Source organism: Dermacentor variabilis, chromosome 8 (genome assembly GCF_050947875.1).
Source record: "Dermacentor variabilis isolate Ectoservices chromosome 8, ASM5094787v1, whole genome shotgun sequence".
NCBI classification, from domain to species: Eukaryota; Metazoa; Arthropoda; class Arachnida; order Ixodida; family Ixodidae; genus Dermacentor; species Dermacentor variabilis.
In genome coordinates this window covers 116720486-116747277 of record NC_134575.1, presented here as the reverse complement: position 1 = coordinate 116747277, position 26792 = coordinate 116720486, and the positions used below count along the sequence as shown (strand labels likewise).

At 44.7% G+C, this 26792-nt stretch overlaps 1 protein-coding gene across 5 annotated transcripts in view; it reads left to right on the top strand.

The window, feature by feature from the left end:
- Window positions 1-488: 488 nt before the first annotated feature.
- The window catches only part of LOC142590549 (uncharacterized), a 112824-nt gene continuing 86520 nt past the window's right edge, over window positions 489-26792 (top strand). For 2 of the 5 annotated variants that reach the window (XM_075702752.1, XM_075702754.1), the window contains exons 1-7: window positions 489-837; window positions 6014-6379; window positions 8255-8430; window positions 18853-18947; window positions 19793-19959; window positions 23497-23597; window positions 25517-25612. In XM_075702752.1, the coding sequence (XP_075558867.1) occupies window positions 585-837; window positions 6014-6379; window positions 8255-8430; window positions 18853-18947; window positions 19793-19959; window positions 23497-23597; window positions 25517-25612 (1254 nt within the window). In that variant the 5' untranslated portion in view covers window positions 489-584. Of the gene's footprint in view, window positions 838-1439; window positions 1567-6013; window positions 6380-8254; window positions 8431-18852; window positions 18948-19792; window positions 19960-23496; window positions 23598-25516; window positions 25613-26792 lie in introns of those variants that run through there. The other 3 variants (XM_075702755.1, XM_075702753.1, XM_075702756.1) reach the window with 3 other exon arrangements.

The window sequence follows — 26792 nt, the reverse complement described above, 5'->3', positions numbered from 1 at the left end:
TATAGTAAGCAGCTGGGAAACTGCTGTTTATAGTTCCATCAGTAATGGGTGGGTTGTTGCGCTGTACATCAACGCCATTTTGAACTACAGTACCCCTTGCAGCTTCGTATGTCTTGATTTCGCCTGTTGTGCAAGGACAGGGCCGATGTTTGCCCTGCGCACGCTTTTTCAAAAAAACCGCACTGCCAAGAATCAAAGCACGTTAGAGGAACGGCAGTTACCGCCCTAGACACATGAACCAAAACAGGACGTGATAAAGGGACACGTGAAACATTCACCAATGCGTGCGTAATATGTGTTTTTGTTACGCGCTGAACAGAATCACAGCTATTACAAACATTTTTTTGTTAAAAGAACATCGCCAACGCGAATGGCACCTTGTAATCAGTTTTGCTCAGTGGTAAGGATTGGTCGCGCTAATGAGAATAGGCATGGTAGGTTGCGCCGCTGCGCATTGCTGCGGCTGTGTGAGGAACGCCTGCCGCGTTAGGGGGTGTCCTTAAACCTGTACCGCCATTTAAGACGAGCCTCGAAGATGTTCTCAAAGGAGCGGCACGTGCCGAAATCCTCGTGAGGCGCTGCAAATGTCCAGCTACAGTCTGCGGCCGAGTAGCCAGCATAGAAACTACCGCGAAATGGCGCAAATTGTGGACGCTGTTGTAAAGCACAAAGTGGCGCGCTTTCGCGACCGCTGCAAACCTCCAATATCCGAGGACATTTACGATGAGATACTGCTACTTATGGAGGAGAAACTGGAGAGCGGCAAGGTGTCCAGTCTCCTTACAGTTAGCGAGAAGGCTAGGAAGTACTGGAGAACTCACGGCCGGGAGTTCGTGGGTAAGTGCACTTGCTTACGTCGCTAAACCTAATACTTCGATGAACCCTTCTTCCCGTTGTTGTCTGCTACTTGCACTTCAAGCTTGACTCTTCGGTAGCGATGAGCTTTGTTTTAACGAATCCCTTGGAGTTGATTACTTATTGAAGGCGCGCAGCGTGTTAGTAAACAAGTACTGTTCTAATTGGCATGTGCGCGAAGCCTTTAATAATGACAGTTTTGCGAGGAGCGACCGGCATGTTCCCAATACTTCTATCCTCTGCACTCGCTCAAGCCGTCTGCTAGCGTGTTTGTGCCTTATGCAAAGCATCGCGAATCGTTCTTTAGCGTGCCACTTTCAGTGTACGCATTTTCTCACTACGGTCAAGTTCACCTCATTGGTGTCGTGGTAGTCGTACCTGGTACACAAGTTTTCCCAGTCTACTTCTCAGTGGGAAATTAGCTCGCGCTCTCGAAATAAGAACGCGTGTACACCGGATATGAAAGCGCGATTAATACGCTTCCTGCATTCACACCGGAACTCTCGTATCACACGAAGATGAACAAACTGGCATGCGTAAAAGGTTCGTGGAAGACGCACGAGTCCGCCCCCCTTGTAGGGTTTCGATCAACTCCACGATGCGCAGTCTCCTGAGCAGGAACTTCTGAAATGCGTTGACAAATAAGGACATCCGCACACCATCTTGACAATCTCGTGTGAAACCTGAATATGTTCACTTTATATTGCTTTTGTAAGTTTCTTTTTGCCATATGAACACAGAATTTTTGTATTGAATGAATGTCGCACTAGTGCCATATTGTTCACAAATAATACGTTGCACAGGTTTTTTTTTTTTTTTTTTTGTTTACATAGTGGTCTCTGACATATTTATTATGCTCATGTCTTTACAACAGCACTGTATGTAGCTGCCGTAGACATATCTTTAACTTGTGGGAGATAAACTAAGCACCTGTGGACATGATCACCATTAACTTTAACGAATTATTTCAGCTTATAAATCCATGATTCAATATACACCCATATAAAGTAACCTGCTTCCGTAAACATAAGCATTTGATGTAGTCTTTTCTTGCTTTGGCCAAGGAATTAGGCTACGGGGTCTGTCGCAAAAGTAATTCGGTCCAGAAAGGGCGAGAAAGTTGAATGCTTTGTTAGTCGTGAAAATTCCGTTATATACTTGGTGGATAATCTTCAAAGGCAATTCCTCTCTGTCGCATCATCAAAACAATTTCTCAATATATTTGACAGGCGTACTTAAATATTTCTTTGCCTCACTTGAAAAGGGTTTGGATATATTCTACGTGACTGTGATCATAGGAAATGGCAAACATTATTCTGCAAACACACTAACACGAGAAAACGCCTGTGGCAGCCACAGTTCTCTTTTCACAATTACGCTACAGCTTGACACTTTCTTTTGAGCTCAAGACTCTATAGTGTCAAATAGTGGCGATCGTTCACAGTACCTCTTGCTCTGGGACTGGGATTGATACCCAGCACCTCCACCAGATTTCTTGTGGTGATGGAGAAGAATCGGAGTATGTTGAAGTTGTAAGTCAGAAATCTGACTCTTTATTTCGCCAGCTTGTGCCCACAGGGTCAAAGAGCACTCAAATCAAAATGATAGCAGCGAGCACAGTTGCCGAATCTAAACTAATGCGAGCCTAGTCCACCCATTGCTTATACATGTATCACCGTTCATTCCAGAGCAATGGGTGGTGCTTGTGTACATTACATAATGCACAACACCATTTGCATCATGGTTGCAAACTGATCGGACGACATTCTTTTGTTGTAAATTCAACAAAACGCAAAGTAACTTCAGAAAATGTGTGAGCATCTTGTGCCATGTGATAACTCAATAATGATGGTTGGGAATATCGGGCAGAAATTGGTCACTGTTGAAAAGACAAGCAATGTATGCATAAAATCAGCGTACATCATATGATGACCAGCAATTCATCTTACATAGGTGCAGTGGCTTTCTTCAAGATCTCGAAGCCATTGGTGGCAAGTGACCTCACTGGTACCTTGTGCTCTCGCCTTATTTTCTCCAGGGGCCCTATTCTGTGTTCAATTTGACACTCAGCCAGCATTGTCGGTAGCAGTTCTTGAAACTTCTGCACAATAATAAAAAAAATTTTCTCCAACATTTGCAGTGTAACTTGGCCGTCTTTCTGTGCTGGGACTTTCACAACTATCAGATATCTTTATAATGGGTCAGTCATTCTTCAGCATACATTCTATGGCTACATCGTCCACAACGAAAGCAGCACTTTATAGACAGCCAAGTCTCGTTTCCATAGGAAACTTTCCACGGGGACTCATGACTATGGCCTTCTATGGTTGAGCTCGAGGTTGCTGGTTTGATTCCCGGTCACTGCAGCTGCATTCTGATTGGGGCAAACTGCATCCACGCTAATGCCCTCATATTTACGTGCACATTAAATAAAGCCAGGTGTTCAAACTGAATCCCGAGCCCTCGCCTGCGGCATCCCTCACATCCCCAATGTTACTGTGGCGCGTTGAGCCCCAGTTCATTAAAGTTTGGTTGGCTTATGCCTTTTATTGCACTTTCTAGGAGCGGGTTTTTCCCTCAATTTCATTAGTTTATTTTTATACCGACAGAGGGAATAAGAGTTTGAAAAGGGGCGTTAAACACAGCGAATCAATGAAAGCTTTAGAAATATGCTCAGAATCGGGAACGGAGGCACGGAGTTGTGTGTCTGGGCCAGTATCTGCAGAAATGTTGTAGCACTAAAATGTTTTATAAGAACAGAAAGCAGCCAATCGGGATATTCAAAATATTATGAACGAAGGCGACAGCCATGGCAAACAACACTTATGAACAGGAAGTTTTGCAAATTAGGTCCTTGCAAATTGCAATTGTGTACACAGTGTCAGAGAATGTTGCTCTTAGTGTATTAATTTTATTTGACGTGTATGTTTTCTCTTTGTCATGTCATGTTACGTCAGGCTTTGTCAGGCATGTTTATATTCATGCAAGTTCAATAAAATGTTCAGTTGGTATTCAGCACTTCTTTCTCATCTTCTTCTCTCCTTCTATGTCATTGTGCTGTGTGCAAGTAAAGGGATGTTCCGAAAGAATAGTAAGAAAGGCGTGCAGTCATTTCATCTTACTGGTATTTACATGTGGAGCAGAAACTTGGAGGTTAACTAAGAAGCTTGTGAAAAAGTTAAGGGCTGCACAAGTGATGGAACGGAAAATGTTTGGCGTAACGATAAGAGACAGGAAGACAGTGCTTATGATTAGAGAGCAAATGGGCGTAGCCGATATTCCGGTTGGTATTCTGAGACAAAAAAAAAAAGGACAGGCCATGTTGTGTGTGTGAGGCACATAATTAGTGGTCTATTAGAGTGACAGAATGAGTGCCAAGGGAAGGGAATGCATAGTTGAAGAAGAGCAGAGAATTAGATAGTGTGATGAAATTGGGAAATTTGCTGGCATAACTTGTAATTCGTATAGGCATGACTGGCACAAGACAGGGGTGATTGGAGATGGCTGGAAGCGGCCTTCGTCCTGCGGTGGACATAAATAGGCTTATGAGGATGGAGGAATATTAACCTGTAATAATAAGTTCTGATTCTGCACGAGCAAAGCGACCTCTTGTACCACAGTGGGAAGTCTCGTTAGCCGGAAAACACGTGAAACTGAAAGAGCGATGTTTAAGCCTCCCTAATGTTTCTGTGCACCTACTCGCCATGACGTTGCGGATTTTGACAGTGTCTACTCCAGTCAAGTTGCCTGTCTATTTATAACATCAGATTGCATTGCATACTAAGGGAAATAAAGGTTTAGCCTAGCGAGGTTTGATAACTTTTTCTGGAGTAGACTGGTGGGAAAATAGGAGAACATTTTTTGAAATTCATGATGTCATTCATATGTACAAACACTGAGGTTTTGGCACCAGTTTTTAGAGAAAGGGAAGCTTTAGTTTCATTTTCATTCATTAGTGAATCCTCTTTTGATCAAATTAGCAAAAAATATATCAAAGAAACAAGCAAACATTGTGCCACATTCAGAAATGTTTCTTAACTTCAAGGCCACACTTGACCAGGTCTGAATGATGCCTGGCATGAATGCTATGAAGGAAACACAAAGAGCATCTTGTTCACACCGGGCGTCATCTCGATCCAAGTCAAGCATGGCATTCAAATTCAGGTGCATTTCTCAATATGGGGGTGTTACCCTATAGTGAAGATATCAAATCGAATAACCTTCTTAACTAACCCACAAATGAGAGAGACCGTAGTGGAGACTCTGAATTAATTATGACCTTCTGAATTCTTTAGTGCATACCTAAATCTAAGTAGACGAGGGTTTTTGCATTCCCCCACCATTTGAATACAGTCACTGTTGCTGGGAATAAACTACCTGACATTTTTCGTTTACATTAATGTAATGGTAGCCGATGGTAATTACCATCGGCTAGCCCGGACCTGCTCACCGACGTTATGCGAACCTGAACAATTGGATGCTGAGTTAGGATCATCTCGCCTCACTGCGTCATCTTTAATAGCCACTGTACTCCTTTGGACGCTAAACCCAATGAATCAATCAACCGCTCAGTCCGTTCATGAAACCACCTTAACCTTGTGGATTTGCACCAAACTCATTTGGTAACAGCATGTGAAGCTGCCAACTCTCCCAATTTTTCTGTATGGTTTATGAAGTTGGGTTTGTTCTACAATTTTGGTAATGTTTAGCGAAGTTGTATGAAACATGAGTTCTGCTTGTGAAAGGGTTCCTTCCATTGGTATCCGACCAGACCCTTGCAAGTCTTTCGATGAAAGGATGCCAGAGCAGTATCTGCTTCAAGCAAGTTCATTTGGACAAGTTTCTGAAGGAGACGAAATTGGCAACATCAAAGTCGCTGAAGAAGTCACTCTCTGTTGCTCGTCAATTTGTGCTGTTTCAAGTTTGCTGCTGCTTCCACAAAAAAAAAAAAATCATTGTTAATAAGGTTAATGTATAGCCCACAAAACTTACATGGTTAGCAGAACTTTTTTTAGAATGGATGCAATTATCCCTCCTCTCTCCTTCCAATGTGTGTGTCTGCGAAATCTTTAGAAATATTAAAAACCGTAAGTTAGCAAGTATGTAATGGGAATGGCATTCACAAACATCGCACTGCCGCATTCTGGACACCTCGCAGACCTGGTGGACCTCCAGGAGCAATTGGGCCGTCCTTCCAAGGGCATCCTTCTTAAGAATGGCCGGGCACTGCTGTCCGAATCGCTGGCCGAGGAGCTGGTCGTGCGGTACGTGGCCGAGCGGGGTCCCCAGACAGTGCAGCGCGACATGCAGTCCCTGTTCGAGCTTCCACTGCCCTTGATCCAGGCGCATGTGCAACGGTCGGCCAACGTGCGCCTTGCCAAGGACCGCCGCTACATGCGCCTCAAGTTCGAGGAACGCATGAACGAGCTGCGGCAGAATGTGCTGGCCGAAGCCACTGCGGCCACCACCACCTCATCGGACACCAATGGCAACGGCTTGCCTTCAAGCGTGCCTGGCGGGACAGGTGAACATCTTCAGTATAATCTGAAACAGTGGTATACTGAAATGAAAACGCATGTACCACAGGACAAGTGCTTACTGCCAACTGCACTTTTACTCGGAGAATACTCTTCCCAGAAAAAGCATGCATACGCTGGTACAAGAGGAGGTTAGGAGTTGTCATGCAAAGGCTATTTCTTTGTCTGGCAGCGTGGCAGAGGGTGCGCTTACACACTTGGCTGTTCTCATGTAGAACGCCTCCATCAATTGTCTTTCCTTTTTCATGTTTTCGTTCCTCAGAAGGTTGATCTTCCCAAACACAGGAGTGCAGGTGTACTTTTTACTGTGGGCCAGCTTAATGGCCTCCATAACCAATTCTTTAGGTGAAGAGCGTCATGCATGGTGCTATTTGCCTGTGTAGTATAATGAGATAGAAAAGCAGATGTGTTGATGTTGAGGCATGTTTGGGAATCGTGAAAAGGACAGGACAGACAAAAGGAATTGCGCACGTATCTGTTTCTTCATTCCTTTCGTCTGTTGTGTGTCTTTTGTGCCATTAAAAAAATCTAGAAATTACCTGTGCTGGTTTTCTGCAGCAGTCAGTGTGGCAGCTGCAGTCATCAAATGTTTTGCAGCACATGCTCCATCTTTGAATGCATTGACCATCTTACATGTACAACTGTGTGTAGAAAAAAAAGACATGTACGCAGTAAAAATAAACTTCCACGATGCAAAGAATTGCATTGGAAGTTGACGGTCCTTTCTACATATATCAAAAGAATGTATTCATAACTTGTAGCATACCTTATTAGTACTTGTCAGCTTTTACTTCTGTATATGTGTGTCTTTTCTTTTGTGATTAGTGAAGCATGCTACTACTTGTCTCATGATGTTTCGCTGATGAGTCCTTTCTAAAGCTCATTTAAGAATTACCAATATGTCTTTTTATCAGCAAGCTTTGTCTTTCTGCTGAGCTGTGATTACACAATATAAACAGGGGTCTAGCACTGTCATGTCAGGCACAGCTCATTAAGGGTGAACATGTACGTGAGAATATGGTGATTTTGGGAGGCGTCACTGGCACAGAACAGTTTTACTATACTCGTCCCGTGCTAGCAGGCAGCAGTAAGTAGCTGCTGCTAAAGCCAGATATCTGCAGTGAGTAGCCGAGGCTTAAGAAGAAGCTTAAAATTAGGGCCAACTATGATTTCCTCCTTCAAATACATATGAAACACAGAAATGCCCTCATCAGAGCTCTCACTTCCCCCACTCCAAATTGAGGAGATCGAAACAGACTGAAATGGAAATGGAATGAACAAGAATGCTAAAGGAACTTGATCCATATTTGTCAACCCTACCTCTCGGAACAGGTGGACAGGGCACTGTTTTTCCGGTTCTTATGTCCTTGTGGTTGTTTCTGTGTCTCATGTAACACCACTAAATGTGCATTGTACGGTAAAACCTTGTTAATTTGAAGTCCACCAGGCCACAAAACACCCACTGGGCCACAAAGCGGATTTTCGAATTACCTGAAAATAAAATAAAAAAAGAAATCTCCCCAGCAAAAGAAGGGCAAAACTGCACGACACCAGTATGTTGTGCTTGCTTTCTGTTAACCAGGACTGCTTGAAGTAGTAATGATGTCAAGCACGGCTTGGTACGGTAGTTCAGTGCACCAAGGGTCACATTCTCTAGCACGCTGATCATGGGCAGCCTTTCGCAATCACCGTTACGATCAACAAAGCTGTTAAAGACATTCAGTGGCTCGGTAACCGCTGCTAAAGCTCCTTGTGTTGCACAGACTGGCTCGACAGTTTGTAAAATGGTGTGTTTCGTTATCGAATTGCTCATATAGCAAGCGTGGGCTTGAGAGCCACTTTATTTTTTTGCATGACTGTAGCAGGAAGTGTGGCCATTACGACTCCGGCCCCGGCCGATCTGCCCGTGCTTCTGATCAAGCCCATGCCCAAGCGCAAAGCGAAGCCCAAGAGCCACGAGCAGAAGATGCGTGACGTAGTTGCAGCAGCTCGTCCCGTTGTGACAGCACAGGCGTCACCCCCCATCACTTCCTGGGAGGTGAGTCTGCCTTTGTTGCACACTGGTATCTCCAGTTGCTTCTTTCAGCACTTGACGGACCTGTATGTCTATCTGCCTATAGGCCGTGCACCCATACACATTGCCTTTGTAAGTACCTTTGAGTACTTGCATGGAGGTTGCCTAAGTCCTGTTTTCAAAGGGGCCCTGAACCACTGTTTGACGAAATGGAGAAAGGCACTTGAAGTGTAAATAGGCCATTTCAGAAATACAGTCTGCGCTTGTTACAGTGGACTCGCGTACAACAGACTTTCGTATATAACGGACCATATTTGAGCCTTAGTTTGGTCTGCCTATTTTATTAATGCAATGACGTTTGCTTTTAATGGACTGTGCTATAACAGACTATTGGCTACAGTGGACGAAATTAGTGGCAAGTTTTGTCAAAATTAGGCACATAAAACGGACTTTTGCCATGTCGACATGTGCTGGCAAATGGCGTTTGAGGGTCAGCCAACGAAGACGGCTCAATATCTTGTGCGTGTGGGAGGGAGGAAAGCGGGGCAGAAGCAAGCTGTCCTTTACACGCGAGGCAAGTGGTGGGGAGGGGCGAGGGAAATAGGGGGAGTTCTACGCCGGTGGCTGCTGTTAACGGCGCGGCCGTGTGGGCGCCGTATCTTGAAATCAGTCTGCGATGTCGAAGTGCGCCCAGTGCGGGTAGCTTTGTATGTGCTGTGCTTTTGACATTTAGTTCGCGTTAAAGCGAGAGACAGCATGAAGGTGAATTCGCTCACTGCTGCTGGTCATGCTTATCTTGCTTAATCTGCTATCGCAATCGATGCCTCGCCTTTCGGGCCAAACTTCGACTTTCTTTGTTTGTTGTTTACTTTGGACGTTCGTCATTCACTCTTTGCAATAAAGTTGTTAGACATCGCGACGAAAGTTTCAGAAGTGAGGTGTCTTGGATATTATGGACTTAGGATAAAACAGATCTTTTTTGTCGGATTATCAGGGTGCGTTGTAACAAGAGTCGACTGTACTTTGCCACAAAAAGTACTTCAATACGTTCAGCAGAAGCGGAGTTATTGGCAATCAAACACTGCCTCCATTGTTCTCCCATCCGTTGTTGAATGCTGTGCACTGCGAAGGCAATGGTGCAGTAGGGCGTGCCCACAATTCTCCGCTTTCTAAATGTCACCGTGGCGCGCAGTTCAAATTTAGTTTTGTATGTTAGCATAGATGCCACAATTTTGTCCTGAGTGAGCCGCAGTGCGCTTAGCCAGTGGACTCTTGGCGACACCCTGTGGCGGCCGCGTTATCTATGTCATGTAGCCGACCGCAGCTTGATGTCAGCTATCGGCCAATAGCAGCTGCCTAAAGGAATGAGAAAATAAAGCGTCTGATGATGAAATAAAGGATCCAGAAGAGAGTGAGGACAGGGCCTTCTGTTGGAAAGAGAGCGTTTGAGAGAAAGGTGACTTCGCGATCCGCTTGCGAGCTCCACGCACCGCATACGGCAGCAAAACTTGGCTGAGATGTTCACAGCAGCGTATGCTACCTGTGGACTGTGTTATGTCACAGCAGCACTGACCATGAAGCACACGAGGGGTGCTTCACGGCCCCTTTCAACACTTGTAACACTCCTACAGCACTAACTGCAGTGATAAAAAATTCTTGTGGGAGGGAATTCTTAAGACCTAATTGGTATTGATGTTACGGTAAGGGTGAAATATGTCTTTCATAATAGAAGTAGTATTGGTGGCGTAAATGCAATTCTATCTGGATGCAGACAGGCAACCATGGAGTCGTAGTGTGCCTCGAAAGGCGAAGCATCGATTGCGGTAGCAAATTATTAGACAGTTATACGAAGTAAAGATAGTACTTTTATTGGCCGTGTAAATTTGTAAACATTCCCTTATTGACTAAATTAACAAACATGGTGTCTCACACGCACACTCAAACATGAAATCATCTCACTTGATGACCGCAAGCACTTGCTGTCAAAACGCTGGTGTGAAGAAGCGTGGCAGCAGCAGCAAGCAAACTGACCTTCGTGCTGCCTCTTGCTTCAGTGTGAACTAAGCGGTGAGAATGCAGTGCACACAAAGCTATCAGCACTCAGTGCACTCTTTCCACATCACAGATCGCTTTCAAGATAGGGCCCGCGCAGCCATGCCATATGCAGCCCCTGCCGGAGTAGAACCACCTCCCAGTGCTTTGCACGCGATGCCAGATGGTGTGCTTTTTTCCCGCATTCCTCCTTTGTGCATGCAAGCTTCAGCCACCATTGTTGGCTCACCCTCGCACGCTTTCCCTCGGACATACGACATACGGCACCTGGCCACGATGTTATCGAACTTGGACTTTATACAGAGCATCAAAACGACGGCAGAGATTCACCTGGACTGTCCACATATTTCCTGTCGCAATAAAAGTGACGTTAAAAAGGCCTTGAAATGCCTTATCTTGGAACCTGACAGATATGCTGGAGTGAGCATAAATCAAGGACTATATTCTTAAGGGAACTCTTGAGAAAGACCTAGCATGAACTGAGATACAAAAAAAGAGTGTGATGTTCACTTTCTTCACTCCCTCTCAACTGATTGGTTTCTCTCAGCTGGGGCAGCACTGATAGCAGTTCCCTTCTTATCACTGCTTTCTTTCTTTGCGTGATGCGCTTATAGTAACCCTACGAGAACGAGATGTAACAAAGATGCTATAGTGACAAAAGAGTAGTGACACATTGGGCAGGATGCGTTAACATGCCAGGCAACTAACCCCAATTTTTCATAAACTTTACATACTTGGTCTCATTTTACAAATTTACAAATGTTGCATAAGTCCTACGAAAATTTTTTTTCATGGAAAGGTTTTGCTTGTCAATCAGAATTTTGAATTAACTGAATCTTGCGTTTTTACGTGCGAAAACCATGATCTGCTTATGAGGTACACTGCAGTGGGGGAGTCCTGCATTAATTATGACCATCTGTGGTTGCTTAACGCTTTAGGGGTCAATTCTTTTTGCCAAATGCAACCCCCCTGGGTAGATTTGATTTATCACTAATTTAAAATCCTCAGAGTGGCCTATGCAATAAAAATTCTTACCTCAATTTTTTTGGAGACCATAAAGGGACATGTAACATAGAAAGGCGGGCTAGTTGGTGGTCGATATTTGAATGCATAATGTAGCTGCACAAACGACAGCGGGAAATCTGCGCTTGTCCAGTGCGTTTCCTTCTTCACCCGTTATTGTTAGCGTGGTTACATCATGCAAAAAGGGACAAAAAGGTATTTTGCATTCTGATTGTTTATCCGTGAATTCAGATGGGCTTGCATAAACACATTAGAAGCTTGTTGACACAATCCCGCTTCATACGATTTCCTGGCATCAACACTTACGATTTAGAATGCTACAAATGACCCAATGGAGTTACGCTTATTTTCTTCCGGCTCATATATTCCTAGAAAGCATGATCTTTGCATCAATGTCCATTGTATCGCCTTACGTGATACGTTCTCCAGCTGCTAGACCCCATGGAAACAAGAAATGTGCGAGGCACACACGATCGCGAGCAGTGGGCACCCGCAATGGCAGCTAGCCCACAGTACTCACCCGACCGTGTCTCCTGTGAAAATGGCACCACTTGCTTGGTTTCCTATTCCAGTACCAGCAAATATTCTCGCGTGTTGTCGCGCATCGCCATTCACAGCTACTGTTGCTAACCCGTTGCGATAAGCAGCTTCACCTATCTGTTTCACAGCATGTGTGGCATAAGAAGTATACTGCATGCTTTTAATAGGCAATAACCCAAACATACCTTGGTTCCTGCTGCAGGCAGTGCGAAGTGAATGCCGTGTCTCGCTCGGGCAGCTTCATGGTAACGTATTCCGCTGATGCCCACCATCTCGATTTCGTTTAGGTTTCCCATCGCCGTCTTAAAAAACAATGATGTGTGTCCCGCGTTGCTCGTGCTCCACGAGCACGACACACGTCCGCCGTCGTCTCGTGCCACCATGATTCTCGCTGAGTGGGCTCGTCAAAACGTCCCACCAAAATGCACACCCGAGGAAGCTACTGACCCAATCGTAAGCTTGCCAAAGCCATGGAAACGATCATGCACATCTCGGGCCACTCGGGCCACTCGGGCCCCACGTAATCCACGGCTGTCGGCATCTTGTGCTGCAATGCTTCACGCAGTGCTTCGCATTATCCGAGTGTCAACCACGATTGAGTCTGCTAAAATTTTTTCATACCTTGGACCGTACGTTGTCCTGGTTAGTCTGTTTTGTATCCACTCCTTTTCCAAATCATATGAACGAGGTTACTGTACTTGCTTTGAGCAAGTCTATAAAGACAAGTTACTGAAGCGCAGGCAAAATCAGCTACAATGAGGTCGCTGCAAGAGTCACTGTGATATAAAAAAGAGTGTGTTGCTTTGTCAGTCTCTGCAGTTCCAAGTTTGCTGCTGCTTGTGTGCTGCATCTGAAGCTATACCATAGTTAATAAATTGCTTATGTATCTCATAAAAGGCAAGTGCTCAAGGCAAGCTTTTAAAGAATACGTGCTGTTTCTCACCCCCTCCCGTATCGGTATTGTGTGTGCAGGACTTTTACTAATTTTAGTGTTAGCAGGTTCGCATGCAAGTGTTGACTGCTGCTTCTGCGTTTCATAGAAGGTCTAGATTGAGTGCCCATGTGAGTGCAACATTTTGCTTACTAGTACAGTCAATTTCCATTATTACTTCCTTGATGGGGCCACTACAGTTAGTCGAATTATCCAGTGGGTTGAAATGACTAAACCAGTGAGCATTACCTTCACAGAATGGAAATTTATTTATTTAATATCAGTTGTTATCACTCTCGGGCATCAATTTATCGCTGTTCATGAAGAACCAGAACTTGTCGTCTTCTGTATGGTCCATAGTGCATTTGCAATTCTAACTTTATCAAATGACTATCTAACAATTGTAAACAGTGTGGTGGCCTATGCCTAAACTAACCGCTTCGCTAGTTCATCCTATGATGCATGCAGCTCTCTGGAATGCCAAGAACACTTGAAAAGATTTGTTGCTGCTAGCTTAACATGTGAACTAACGTATCATTTCAGTGTGCGTTCATATTGAGACTGAAAGCAACAATGGTGATGATGCTGACTAGGCTGGCTCTAACGGTGGGCTGTTGAACATGGTTTTAGTTTCATATTGGATTTACACCACGGAAGTTATTCCCAGACACAAATCATTTTAGAAAAAGAGTGCATGTTTGAATCGGGTAAGTATTGTAGTTATTCATTCTGAGCTACTGTTTTCACTTTAACATATTCCTGGGGCAGGCCGAAAATAGGCGTTTTTTACGATAGAATGTGTTGCATGCTGATCATCCAGGTTTGATTGTCCGACAGAGGCAAAGTTCAGGATCAAGATAACTAAATTTTGGGCCCATAGAAATGAGTGGGACCAGGGCCAGGACCTTCGGTTGGGATCAAATAAAAAAAAAAAAGAATTTACTGGAGTTGAAATAACACAAGTCTACTGTAATTCAGGGTCATAAACGATCGCTGGCATCTATGGGCCATTGCACTGGCTGTATCATCATTGCTGACTTAGTATTGGGTAGACAGGGGCCCTGAAAGCCACAGGAAGGAGCAAGGAATCTGTTGGGTGCAATTGTAGACTTCCTGCTGCATGCAGCTAAATAACAGTACAGCCAAGCTGTAAAGGGTAGTCCTGCAGCCGTTTTGGGCGGCGGCGTGTTCACTATGAAATGTCAAAGAGCAGTCAGAGTCCTACAGCTTTCATTTGATACATACTAATTATCAGTGGTTATAAAATACAAGTTCGAATAGGCAACAACTTATTCGTATGGTTATTTTAGCAACATCTGTGTTTTCTTTCTTAAGTTGTGTTTATCAGTGAGCTAACAGACCCTTAGTAATTTCGACGAAGTTTGTGAGAACTCGCAGATACAGCTTCATAATTTTTTTTGCTCACCCGAGAATTGAAAAACTAGAAACCATTCAATGCAATACTGGTGTGTTCAATTGCAACAGATACAGCCGAAAGCCTCTACTACAAAATGACCTCCATAACGAGGGATCGATGATGTCCCGGTCGAATTTCTATAATTAATCTGTATTGTGAACATCTCTACAACGAAGACCACTATAACGAATTTGCCTGTACAATGAAAGAATGTTGACGTCCCCTATGATGGATTTGTTGCTTTACAACGAACACCACGTACTGGTGCCACCACTGCCCTCCACAGACGCCCACCAGGTTTTGCTCCTCACTAATGACAGTGCTAGCGACACAACTGACAAGCATGCCAATGTCAGCGAGTGGTACTGTCCTGCTTCGCTGCTCCAGGAGTCTTTTTAACTCGTACCATGCTTGTTTTAACATAGCGGCAGGTATGACGGCTGACAAAAATGGCACAGTTGGTGACAACATTACTATGTAAACAAACTGACGACCTACGACATCTTCAAAGCCATCTTAGGGTGGAAAAGATGCAAGTGTCAACAAATGCACTAGTATTAAATGAACCAAGAATTTTCACTGCAAAGAAAGGTGATAGTGGCATTTGACAATCTGTAGTAATGTGCGTCACCTCTGCATTTTGCAGCGAAGCATGCCGTGTACTTTGATGCAATAAGGTTGGCTGCCATTGCACATTATGTCAGATGAAGTGTGCACAAAAAAATTGGCTGCTTATTTTACTACAATTCGTGTTAACAAAAGTGTTTCTCTTATAGAATGTGCTTGGACTGTTCTAGTGGGAGTGGTACGATGCACAATCTTTACAATGAACTGACCTGTATTATGAAGAATTTTGGGGGTTCCAAGCACTTCTTTATAACGGCGTTTGATTGTGCATGAACTTACGAGTACCCCACTAACTTGCTGTTTGCCTCTGTCTTTCAGACATTAGAAGTTAGAGTGAGTCAGGCCCACTTTACATTTCCTATTCTAAATACTTCATTATACTTATAAAATTGAGCGGTCTAAATATATTGCTCGTTTACAGCATCATGAAAGCCAATATAAGCATCAGCACTCATTGGTAGAATACTCGTACAAGCTTGATGCATTTAAACACTCATTTTTTCTGTGTGTAATATGGGAATGGAACCAGTTAGATCATGCTATAAGAAGTACAAACTTTGTTTCTAATACCGGTGTCACACGACCACTTTCGATCCCAATCAAGTCCAACTCAGATCAAAATTCTCTACCACGATTGGCTCCCTCACGCAGCTTGCACAAAAAGCCAATTGCGACCGAGAAATTCGATCCAGGTCGGGCTTGATCACGATCAAAAGTGCACAGTCTGACACGCATATAAGTTCTGTACTTGAGTAGAGGCCCTAACTATCCTGTACATTCGGAGATTTGGCACACTGAATGCAACTCACTGCCAAGGTGATTTTTTGTCTCTGCATCACGTGATTGCATTTGTTTTATTTATTTTTTATTGTACACTTTCTTTGCCTTCATCTGTGTTCGAATTAAGTATATGAACTTCTCAATTGAATATTTTCCTTTATGTACGTTACTTTTGCGACGTGTTGCAAATCATATGTGCCAATATGTGTGTTGCATATCTGTGTTGCAGTCACATATTTCACTGCATTTTTTATCCATTTTTATTGCACTATGTACCAGGCAGTATGTCTACCTGTTATGCTTTCAACCGAGAGCGGCAGTATTGTAAATAAAGAAATGAATAAAAATGGACGCGCCGATTTTAACGTTTAAATTTCCCGCGCTACCAAAAGGAGCCATTCCCGCTGATAGCAGACGACATGCAGCGCAGAAAAACAGCGCACGTTCAGTGCTCACTCTAAAAAAAGTTTGCTCCCTTTGGAGTGTATCTCTGCCACACAACGATAATCGTCATCTGCCTCGATGCGTTTCCTTTCTTGAAAACGCCGCGCCCGCTACTTTCCTGTCGGGAATGCTATGTCATGCTGATAACGCGCATGCCGTTCGTTACTGGAAAGTACCAGGCTCGCAGCGTTAAAGAAAGGAAACACATCAAGGCAGATGACGATTATCGTTGTGCGGCAGATATACACCCCAAAGGGTTCAAACTTTTTTTAGAGTCTTTGTGCTTGATAGCAAATGAATCAGCGCCTACCGTCGTGAAAGTTTACTGCAGCCAGCGCAGCTGATACGATAATGTAGCCGAGATAATTGGAACACTACACAACTTATAGAAACAACTGAAAGCATCAGAAGCTTGCGATTGCGATTATCGTCGTTGCATGGCAGTCTTTTTTTTTTTTGCACTTTCATTTTTTTTTCTTGCGTGTACGCGCTATTTACGAAACTGCGGCGTCTCTCTACCGGCGCACGATAATTGTCGGCGCGCCAAAACAGCCGACTCCCTGCAGTGTGCGGACGGACGAGTTCGGACAGTCGCATTTGCTGTCGCGGTGGTCCAGCAGCAGTTCGCATCGGCCGCGGAGACAACCAGCGGGGCATCGATTCGTTAATTCTTTCACCGCCGAGTACCCGATATGACGGCCGACAAGCCCGGCGCGGTGCCTGACGAGGTAGCGTACTAGGCCGTCTGGTCGTTCCCTGTGCGCAGGCGATGCGCTTTTTTGATCGCCGAGCCGCTCACATGACAAAACCATTGTAACGGCGCTTCGATGGTGGTGCGTAGCTTGCTCTTTACACGATCGGTAGCTCGGGAGGAGGACTGGCACCGTACGAATGTCTGGGACATGCGATTCGGTCAGGCCGTGCCGTACGCGCGCCCGGGACGTGTGAGTGATAAGCGGCATATCACGTGCCGCACGCGGCGATTGAGGTGATCGAGCAGGAAATTGAGGCATTGCGGGCCGCGTTGCGACTGTCCTTCTTTTTTTTTCTTTTTTTTTTTTTGCGTGGCGTCATGCTAGTTAACATCGGCCAGCTGCCGTCGTAGTCCGTCCGAACGCGGGCGATCACCCTGCGTTCGCGGCTAGGCTGCTGTTGTTCCGAAGATTTTTACTGCCGGTTAACTGTCGGTAACATTTTAGCTCCGAGCGCCGGCGTAGTGGCTTAGAAACTTTCGAAAGCAGCAGTGACTGAAGCAATGAGGAGTGGGTGGTTCGAGGAAGGGCATACCACAACTCTTGGCGGTGATCGTCAGATATAGCTCGCCTCTTTGAGAAGGAATATTGGCCCTCTTTTTCAAAGCTCATTTATTTTCCCTGTGGTAGCGCTTAGGCGCGAACACGTTGCATGTAGCCATGGCCTGCCATTTAAGAGGGTACGCTTAAATAACTCAAGCTGTGCTTAAAAACAAAGAGAGAGGTTCACAGAAACGTGGAGGCTTCAATTGAGCAACTGTTGTAGAACGAGGAATGTTCGTGTAACCAATGTTTTCACAAGGGGGCTTTTCTTCATCAGGGCAGCAGCTGCCTTGAAACATTGTTGAAAACATTGGTTTCAGTGACATTCCTTATTCTCCCACAGTTCATTAAACTGTGCTTCTCACTTTGTGACATGGATGCAGAATTTCGTTCCCTGGGAAGTTGAACTTTTGAGTTGAAATTAAGACAGAATTAGTATTGACTCTCCCTATTATGTGCACATGAGTGCAACAGTAAGTGTAATATACAGGAGGCGGTGTAGCAAAAGTGTATACTTAGCAAAGGTATTGTATTTCAATTCTGTTGGTACCTATTTTACCTATTTGCTGATCTTGTTATAGCTAGCGCATAGGAGAAATGTTAGCACAAGAGTTTGTTGAACGTGTCCATTTGGTTAGTTTCTGCCGGCCAAGGAGGCAGGCTGTACTGTAAGCCATTTGTACGTGGAGAGGTAACGTAGAACTTTCATCTACTCAGTAATGTTTGTACTGATTTTAATGATAATAAACTTAATAATGATAAAAACAAGATGCAAGTGAATGTAGCTGTTACATAGTTCTTGTAGCAGCCGGTCTTCAAGTTTTAAAGCATGTACTATGATCACTGTTGACTGCATGCACAGGCCCCTTTAACCTCACATTCAGCTCATGGCACAGACTGCAATTTTAACCATATTTATGTAGCACCTACTGCAAATGCAACTGTTGTTCAAGGCACAATATTAAAATATTCCTCGAGAGTTGTAACATAGGCTAGATGGACACCGCAATACTTCAAGAGAATTTCAATAAGTAGCTATGTGTGGAATATTGCAATGCTTCTGGCCGACGATAACATGTTCATGTGTTCCATGGCTTTTCACTTAAACAAATAAAACGTACACAAGTACTCTTAATAATAAATTCACTCCTGACACATTCCTGGCAGCAAATAAGCAAGACACAATCAGTCATCGCAATAAACAGGAACATAATTTTTAATTAGTGGCCTACTTGGGCGCGATTCTAGAAACTGTAATGGTGGTTTGTCTTGGCAAAACATGCTTGGAATTGTGTGTGGTTTTTTTAACCTTTGACCTCATGACTGCTTTCACCTAGGAACATCCCCGGAACTTGATCCCTGAGCTGTGCCGCCAGTTCTACGATCTAGGATGGGTCACCGGTACAGGTGGTGGCATCAGCATACGGCATGGGTCAGTGGTTCCACTGCGCACGATTTATTACTAGCGACAGTAGTTGTATTGACTATTTGTATGTGTGTCTCGCAAGAAATTGTGGCAGTTCGAGCAGCATGAAGCTCAACGTGAATTCCTGTGGGTGACACTTGCAAAATAAGTGAAGGCTATGTGTCAGTATCCTGACAGATGGAGAAAGGCAAGAGTGAGGCTAGCTGTGCCCTCATTTAGTGTGTTGATCTGCGTGCTTCTGGGTGCAAGCATGTGCCCTCTTCCTAAGCCACAGTGTCGATGCCTATGGGGTACCGCACAATGCGGTAACATTACATAGTTGGCAAAAGCCAGTTGTCACATGGCTTTTCGATTCACTTATTGTCAAGTAAACTGCTGAAGGGTCTCCATGAAGTTTGGGTCTTCTGTGGCTTGTATGTAGTTGCATACGTGCATTTTTGTTTCTCTTTTTCTTTTGGTCCTAATAGGGATCTCTATCGATGAGGTAATGTGGCGCACGCAGTTAAGAGGATGCTGCTTCTGGTGCCACAATGGCCATGAGGGTGCGCTGGCTGACACAGCCGGGGCTAATCTTGTGCACATACGAAATACCAGCGAACATGGATAGGAGGATAGGCTCCGTGGTTGCGCACGCATAATGTGGTTTCGGCTCCTGCCCGTGGCCGAATGTCCCTTTCTTCCACTTTCATTGTCCCTTTTTCCTTATTATTTCTACGCTTCAATTGCAAATGATTAATTTACCCTCTTCCTTTCTTGGCTTCATTGCCTGTTGGCTTTGTGTTGTTGTCTGTCCGAGAAAAAGAACACACAAGTCACACATGCGGGCCTTGTCGTTCCCCTCCGCAATGCAGGCACGAGATCTACATAGCGCCGTCTGGGGTGCAGAAGGAGCGCATAGCGGCGGAGGACCTTTTTGTGCAGGACATGGAGGAGCGGTTCCTGTCGGGCCCTCCACCGCACAAGAAGCTGCGCAAGAGCGAGTGCACACCCCTGTTCATGAATGCCTACACACTGCGCGGTGAGGATGGTGTATGTTCAACGATACATTGTTTGCGGAGGTGACAAAACATGCTCCAGAGGTGCCTATTCAAGTGCATTTCCTAGAACTTATGTCGAAGTACTCGTGTGCAGAGTTTCACACGGACGCTGGCTACCAGCGCGTTTAAAACTGGAGGTTGCTTAATCTTGAGTTTCGAAGATGCGTTGAAGCGAGAGGCAAAAAAAGCATTCGCTCCCAGCTGCTAGTGCTTTTCATGATAGCATCATCTCACTGTTGGCAACACTATGAGCCGTGGGGACGACGGAGTGGATACAAAAGCATGGCTGGCTTTGCTTCGTCCCGCCGATGTGAAGATACCGTCGACATAGCATAAAACGCTGTCTTTTGTCGGTGGCTCTCAGGTTGAAAAAATTTTCCCCTTTCTCATTCAGATTTTTGTTTTTTTTTTTGATCAAGCAATAATTTGGAAATCTTGCAGCCCCTTTCATGGAAGAATTCATCGGTGACTTTACTTTTTTGCATGAAAGGTGAAATTTCTCTATAATGAAAGTTCGATATAACAAAGCAAATTGATGGTTTGACCGGCTTCGTCATATAAAGGTTTAACTATTTACAGACTTCCTAAGCATTGTAAAAGCTTTCAACTGTTTCCTTACCACACCATAGAGCATTGATCACTATGGATAGATGGTTTTGAATGCCCCACCAAAAATAAAACTCCGTGCTTACGACACCTAATGCCATCTAGCCAGTAAATAAAAAACTACTGCAATTTTTTTTTTCGTTCTGGCATGAAGGCTCCCGTGGAAAGAAAAGAGCGGCATAGGAAATAGTGATGTGTTTTCACAGCATGGCGTCGAAGACGTATCGCACATCACTGAAGAAGTCTCCTCAAAGCAATCCCGTTGCTTCTGATGCTGATGTTCTCTATCTGAGCAGTATTGAGGAGTCCATAGGTGACATTGAATCATCTGATTTCAACTCCAAAAGTGATGATTCGTCTATGCATTCCACACCAACTAGTGTGGCAAGGCAAACATAGTCTCTGATGTTGATGTTGTTTGTTGTACGGTGTGCATGTTTTGTGAGCGAGGACACCTGTTTACATTTTTCTTTTAGGGTGTCAACTACTTATCGAGGAGATATTTTACCAAACAAACCGCGCTGAGTGAAGTTTTCATCGAAATGTGCACCTGGACGGGACACACTGGAAGGAGACGCAGAGGTTTCTAGGTGCACTGGACATGTTCATGTTTCTCACGGCTGACATGATTGCCACTTTCTGTGCGCACACCAACAAGTTTGCATAGATGAAGATTTTTGCAAAACCAAGGTATGCTCACCCAGATGGCTCATGGCTAGAGGTCAAGCCCCCAGAGATGTTGCGTTTCATTGCACGGCTGATTTACATGAGCATTGTGCTTGTACGTCGGCTCCATTTATAGTGGAATACCTGATCAATCTACGGTGGTCTATTCCCAGTGAAGATCATGAGCATGAAGCGTTTCTTCTCCATACTTTCTTTCTTGCATGTCGTGGACCCCGAGGATGAGAGCGCTGCTTCAGCTGGGAAACTGGAAGGGGTGGGTTTTACCTGAACAGATCAACAAGGCGTCGGCACAATTTTTTTCAGCCATGAGAAGCTGTTGCAGTCAATGAAAGGATGGGGAAATCGAAGGCAGACTCAGTAATCGGGAAATATATTCATGACAAGGTGACAAAGTGACGGGTTAGAAATTGTGGGTTTTAGCCGAGTTGGAAACTGGGTACATGTTAGTTCTTTGTTTACACGGGCAAGTGCCAAACAATTCTGGGACTACTGTTCAGCAAACTTCATCTGCGGCCTCTCCTCTTATCGACATGCTTTACAATTGCCTCAAACAACTATAGTCGGATACAACTTTAGAAAAAAGGGGGCGTTTACTGCTCCGACGCGGATGCACACGAGCATCCACCAATGGGCGCGCACTCTGGACTGACGTCATGAGCCGGACGGCCGGTGACCCCGCCGACGAAGAAGATGGCCGCCTGTGCTTCGAACTGGGCCAAGTCGCGTCAGCTGTGTGCTTCAGCGATAAATGCAATGTTTTATAAGTACTTTTTCAATAGCAACTGATTCATTTTAAACTTGGAAAACGAGCAGTAGATACACCATGTACATGCGAACAAGCGCAGAAGCCATGCAGAGCTGCTCTTTCTACTTTTGTCACTTGCAATGAAGCTAAGAAGCAGACGACGGGCAGCGTTCTAGAAGGCACAGGGTTATTTTTCTGTCGCTATCCGGCATGTGCTGTAGCACATGAGAGCTCTACTAAACCAGTCATCAAAATACAAAAGTCTTTATTTATACCGAGACTTGCGCGTTTCAGGAGCACGATTTTTCGAGCGGGACTATTTTAGTCATGGAAGCAATCGGCTGTCGCGCTTCGGTCATCTGGGCGGGGCCTCCCCTTTTTTCTAAAGTTGTATCTGAGTATAGTTTGTGCTGCAGAGTGTCATCGCATCCTACCACGTCGCCACAGACACCACAGCTGCAGCAGTCCTCGGCATGCAGGAGAACAATGCTCCCAGTCTAAGACACCGCATCAATCACTGCCGTTTTGGATGAGACGCGTGCTGCTACCTACATTTTTGCACATAGCAGGAAGCCATCTTGTCATCTTTTAATGACAACGACCAGTCAGGGCCAAAATTAAAGTCGCTTCTTTCGTGTTATGGACAGTGCATCAAACCAGCAGTGCATCAGAGGACACTGGTGCAGAAGAATACAAACCTGGGCAAGTTCATAAACGTTCATTGTGTTCTGGGAGCATTACTGGGACAAAGGACTGCAAAAAGAAGGAATGGGACATGCACTGAACATGTCCTGTTTCATCTTTCTTCAGTCCTTCTTCCAGTACTGCTGCCAATGAACTGATGCAGAAGTTGGCACCGTTCTGGCTCAAAGTTGTGACCAAATGATCCTGCCAACCTCCTGCCTTCAAGTTATCAATCGTAGCAGGATCCCTGTGTACAAATTGCAGTCGCTCATGCTGACCCTCAGCCTGCCCTATTTGCTTTCCTCAACGCCGATGTCTGCTGTCCTCTCATTGGTGCCGACTTCCAGAATCACCGTGGCCTGCTGGTCGTCGTGAAACACAGGTGCCTGCTAGGTGCCTCAACTTTTCTTTCTGTTCAGAGCGTCGTTTCCTGTGACTCTCGTAGAGTCGCCCCAACCTTGACAGTTGCGGATGCTCCTTTCACTTCACTCCTTCCTGAGTTGTCGAACTTCAGGCAACTGCCCAACTGGACAAGACCAGTTCAGCATGATATGCTCCATCACATCAATTAACACAGGCCTGGTCTCTTGATTTTCATTTGGCCATGACGGCTTGCTCCTGGCAAACTCAAAGTTTTGGGGAGTTTTGTTTTCTTGTTTTCTTTTTTTGTCCTTGTCATTCTGCTTCTGCTCTGAAGCCAACTATAGGTAGCAGGTCTTCATCCTGCAGTAAACATAAAAATCGGCTGATAATAATAATTATGGTTGTCAGGACGATTACGATGTTTGTTTTACAGGTGCAGGGGCAGTGATTCACACTCACTCCAAGGCAGCTGTGCTGGCTACCCTGCTGTACCCAGGCCCTGAGTTCCGGATCACCCACCAGGAAATGATCAAGGTATGCATATCAACAGTCGACAGTGCCAGCTGTTGCACTAGAACCTCGATGTTTCACTACTGGCTCGCAGTCTCCTAATCTATGCTCTGACAGAAAAATAATGTTGGAGATGCAATTTTTTTCAAAATTGTAGTTACCGGATAATATTTCCCGGATTATAGCTTTCGGAATACTTTCCCGAATAATACTTCCCGCATTGAATTTTGTCATTACATTGCCGCTTCATACATCTCCTGGTTTATTGTGTGAGAGTGCATTGAAAATGTTTTGATCGCAACATACTGCAGCCTGCCTCTTGGGTCTTTGCAGATGATAGACTTTTTCGCACTTTTGTGAGCTTCCACTGTATTGTAGTGTGTGTGTGTGTGTGTGTGTGTGTGTGTGTGTGTGTGTGTGTGTGTGTGTGTGTGTGTGTGTGTGTGTGTGTGTGTGTGTGTGTGTGTGTGTGTGTGTGTGTGTGTGTGTGTGTGTGTGTGTGTGTGTGTGTGTGTGTGTGTGTGTGTGTAATAGAGGAAGAGAAAAGCCCTGAGTGCGTGATGAACCATGTGATAGCTCCAAGTCTCTTGCTCTCTGTGTCAAGGATGTCACAGCTGTCATTGTGCGGTCTATCTAGCACTATCAAGAGCTAATCTATAGGTGCACTGTAGTTAACTTGCATTTCTATCGTGAGTGCATTTTCTTACACCTCCGTCTTTATGCCGATTTTTTTTTTTTCGTCCTTTATGCAGTGGAATCTCATTGATACGATTCTGCGTAATACGTTTTTTTGGATAATAGACTTTCTTTTTTCTTTTCCCAGCCATTGTCTCATAGGAGCAGTGCATTTTCGTGCGGTTATTGCGATTGTGTTTTCACCTGGGGTTTTATAATATCACCGCAGAAGCGGGTTTTTACTTCTATTTCTAAAAATTAAGTTTATATTCCGGTGTACTTGCTTAAATAACATTCCAACAACCCATGAATGTGTTAAGCCCCAGCCACACTGGAGAAAAAACGCATGTGGTGCGCCCGCGGCGGTAAAACGCTGTTGCGGCAGTGTGACCACACCGACCAGCAGTGCGCCAACATTTGGTGTGATCGCAATACAATGTCCACAAATGTGTAGTTATTTTAACCCTACGCCGTTTTATGATCGCTTCCGCAGTCGCAGTTATGCAAAGAAAACTTAAACGGCAGACGAAGCTCAATCGACATGGTTAATCAGCGAGTGCGGGTGCGTGACACAAATTTAGCAGTCAACGAAGTTCTACAAATGTTCTCCATTACTCATATGGAACAATACGGCCACGTGCATACGAGCTATAGTCTAAGTAGCATAAATTTGTCGATCGTTACAGGATGCCGATACCTAAGCTTGATCTTATTACATTCATTATAGCATGCATCCGAACCCATGCAGATAGGCAGTAGCCTATCTGCTGCTCAATTGAATGAAGAAATGGTGGCTTCTTTTTTAACTTCCAGAAGAACTTTTTCACGAACATTGAAAAGAAGAAATTTCAGCGCAAACTGATCAGCTGTATAATGTCGCTTAATGAAAGGCATTAGCTTAGGTTGATACGGCGTCAATTCATACAGCTCTGCCCAACAGTTTATGTGTAGCAGTATCACTCGACGCCTCACGAACCTTTGCTGTTGAGTTTGTCACCAAGTATGCGAATTTTCATACGTATCTGGAGCTTGCTTTGGATAATGTGCTTTTCGGATGGTACGTCTTCCGGTTCCCGTGAAGATTGTAGCAACGAGATTCGACTGTAATTTGCTTTGTTATTTTATTGCCTGTATGTCCACATTTTCATTTCTGTGACTTTGCGGGATTGTTTAATGGTCCTTTTGTTCTTTTTTATCTCATAGTGTAGGATGTTGTGCATACTGTTATTTCCTTTCTGCCAACTCGTCTGTGTGTGTCTTCACTGCAGGGCATCAAGAAGGGCCAGTCTGGCATAAGCTACCGCTACGACGAAGAACTGGTGGTTCCCATCATCGAGAACACGCCTTTCGAGCGGGACCTCAAGGTGGGCACTTCTGACTCAACCGTTGCCTATGCAGTTTGCCAGCTCATTGCCAGCCGAAGGGTTGGGTGCATCTTTAACCGTGGATGCCACAGTCATCGACCTGATTGCTAATGTGGAACTGGCTGCGAAAGCCACTACGTCGCTTTTACATGAATGCTTGGTGAAAGCAATCTTCTTTTACTAGCTTGAGTAGACCTAATCATAACCATCAACCAATACCAATATGGATTGTATACCAAGCCTACCTACAATTTTTGCCAAGAGTTTTCTTGCGGTGAGTCTGTTCTGCATATACCTGCCACGAGAGGGGTGAAGTTCTGACACTATATGAAGGGAAAAAAATTTGTAGAGAATGCATAGAAGATTATCATGAAAGTGCAGTGGCCTACTATTACTTCGTGTACCAGTAATTCAGACAGGCTCCATTATTCAGACAGGTTCTCAGGACCAGCACTTGCCTTGTAGACTCAGTATATATAATCGCGACCGAAGTTAAGAACACTTTGTACTGTGCCGTTTAGTAATTTGGACACTGCTTGCACAACCAGCTAGGTGCTAAATTGCCTACAATGTTGAGCAGGAATAGCAATATTTTGGTGTTGATACCTCGCTGGCATGGTTATCAACCATGTCCCAACTTCAGTCTTGAAACCAGAAGTAGTTGTGCCGTGCAAATATTTGAATTGCCAAATAGTATGTTCAAATGTGCTGTTTGACACTCGCTTAAAAAAAAAGAAATTCGGCTTCGGGAGTGTGGTGATTGGTTCCCTATGTTCAGCTTTGCTGCAATAAAATCGTGTTATGCAGTGAAGCTTATCATCCATGCAGTGAAGCATACTATGAGTGGAAAGCGGCACTGTAACGGGGCCAAGTATGTGCTCCTGGGCATAATCGGAGATCATTGTTCAGTGCGTTCATTCTGTTTTCGGAGCGCACTATTGGCCTTGGCCACGCCAGTGTCATCGGCCGCGGGGTGCGGCCACGTTTTTGGTGATGTCAAAATGACGACACGCTCCTGCCAATTTTGCAACTGAGCACGTTGTTTGCTAAGAGCAGAACACGACGAGAAATGTGAAGTTGGAGCGGTCATGCACTTGTTACGAGACCGGCTTTGCATGGCACGTCTGGTGGATTGGATTGGATTCAAATGGTGGCTCCATCTGCGGAATGGCATGTTCGG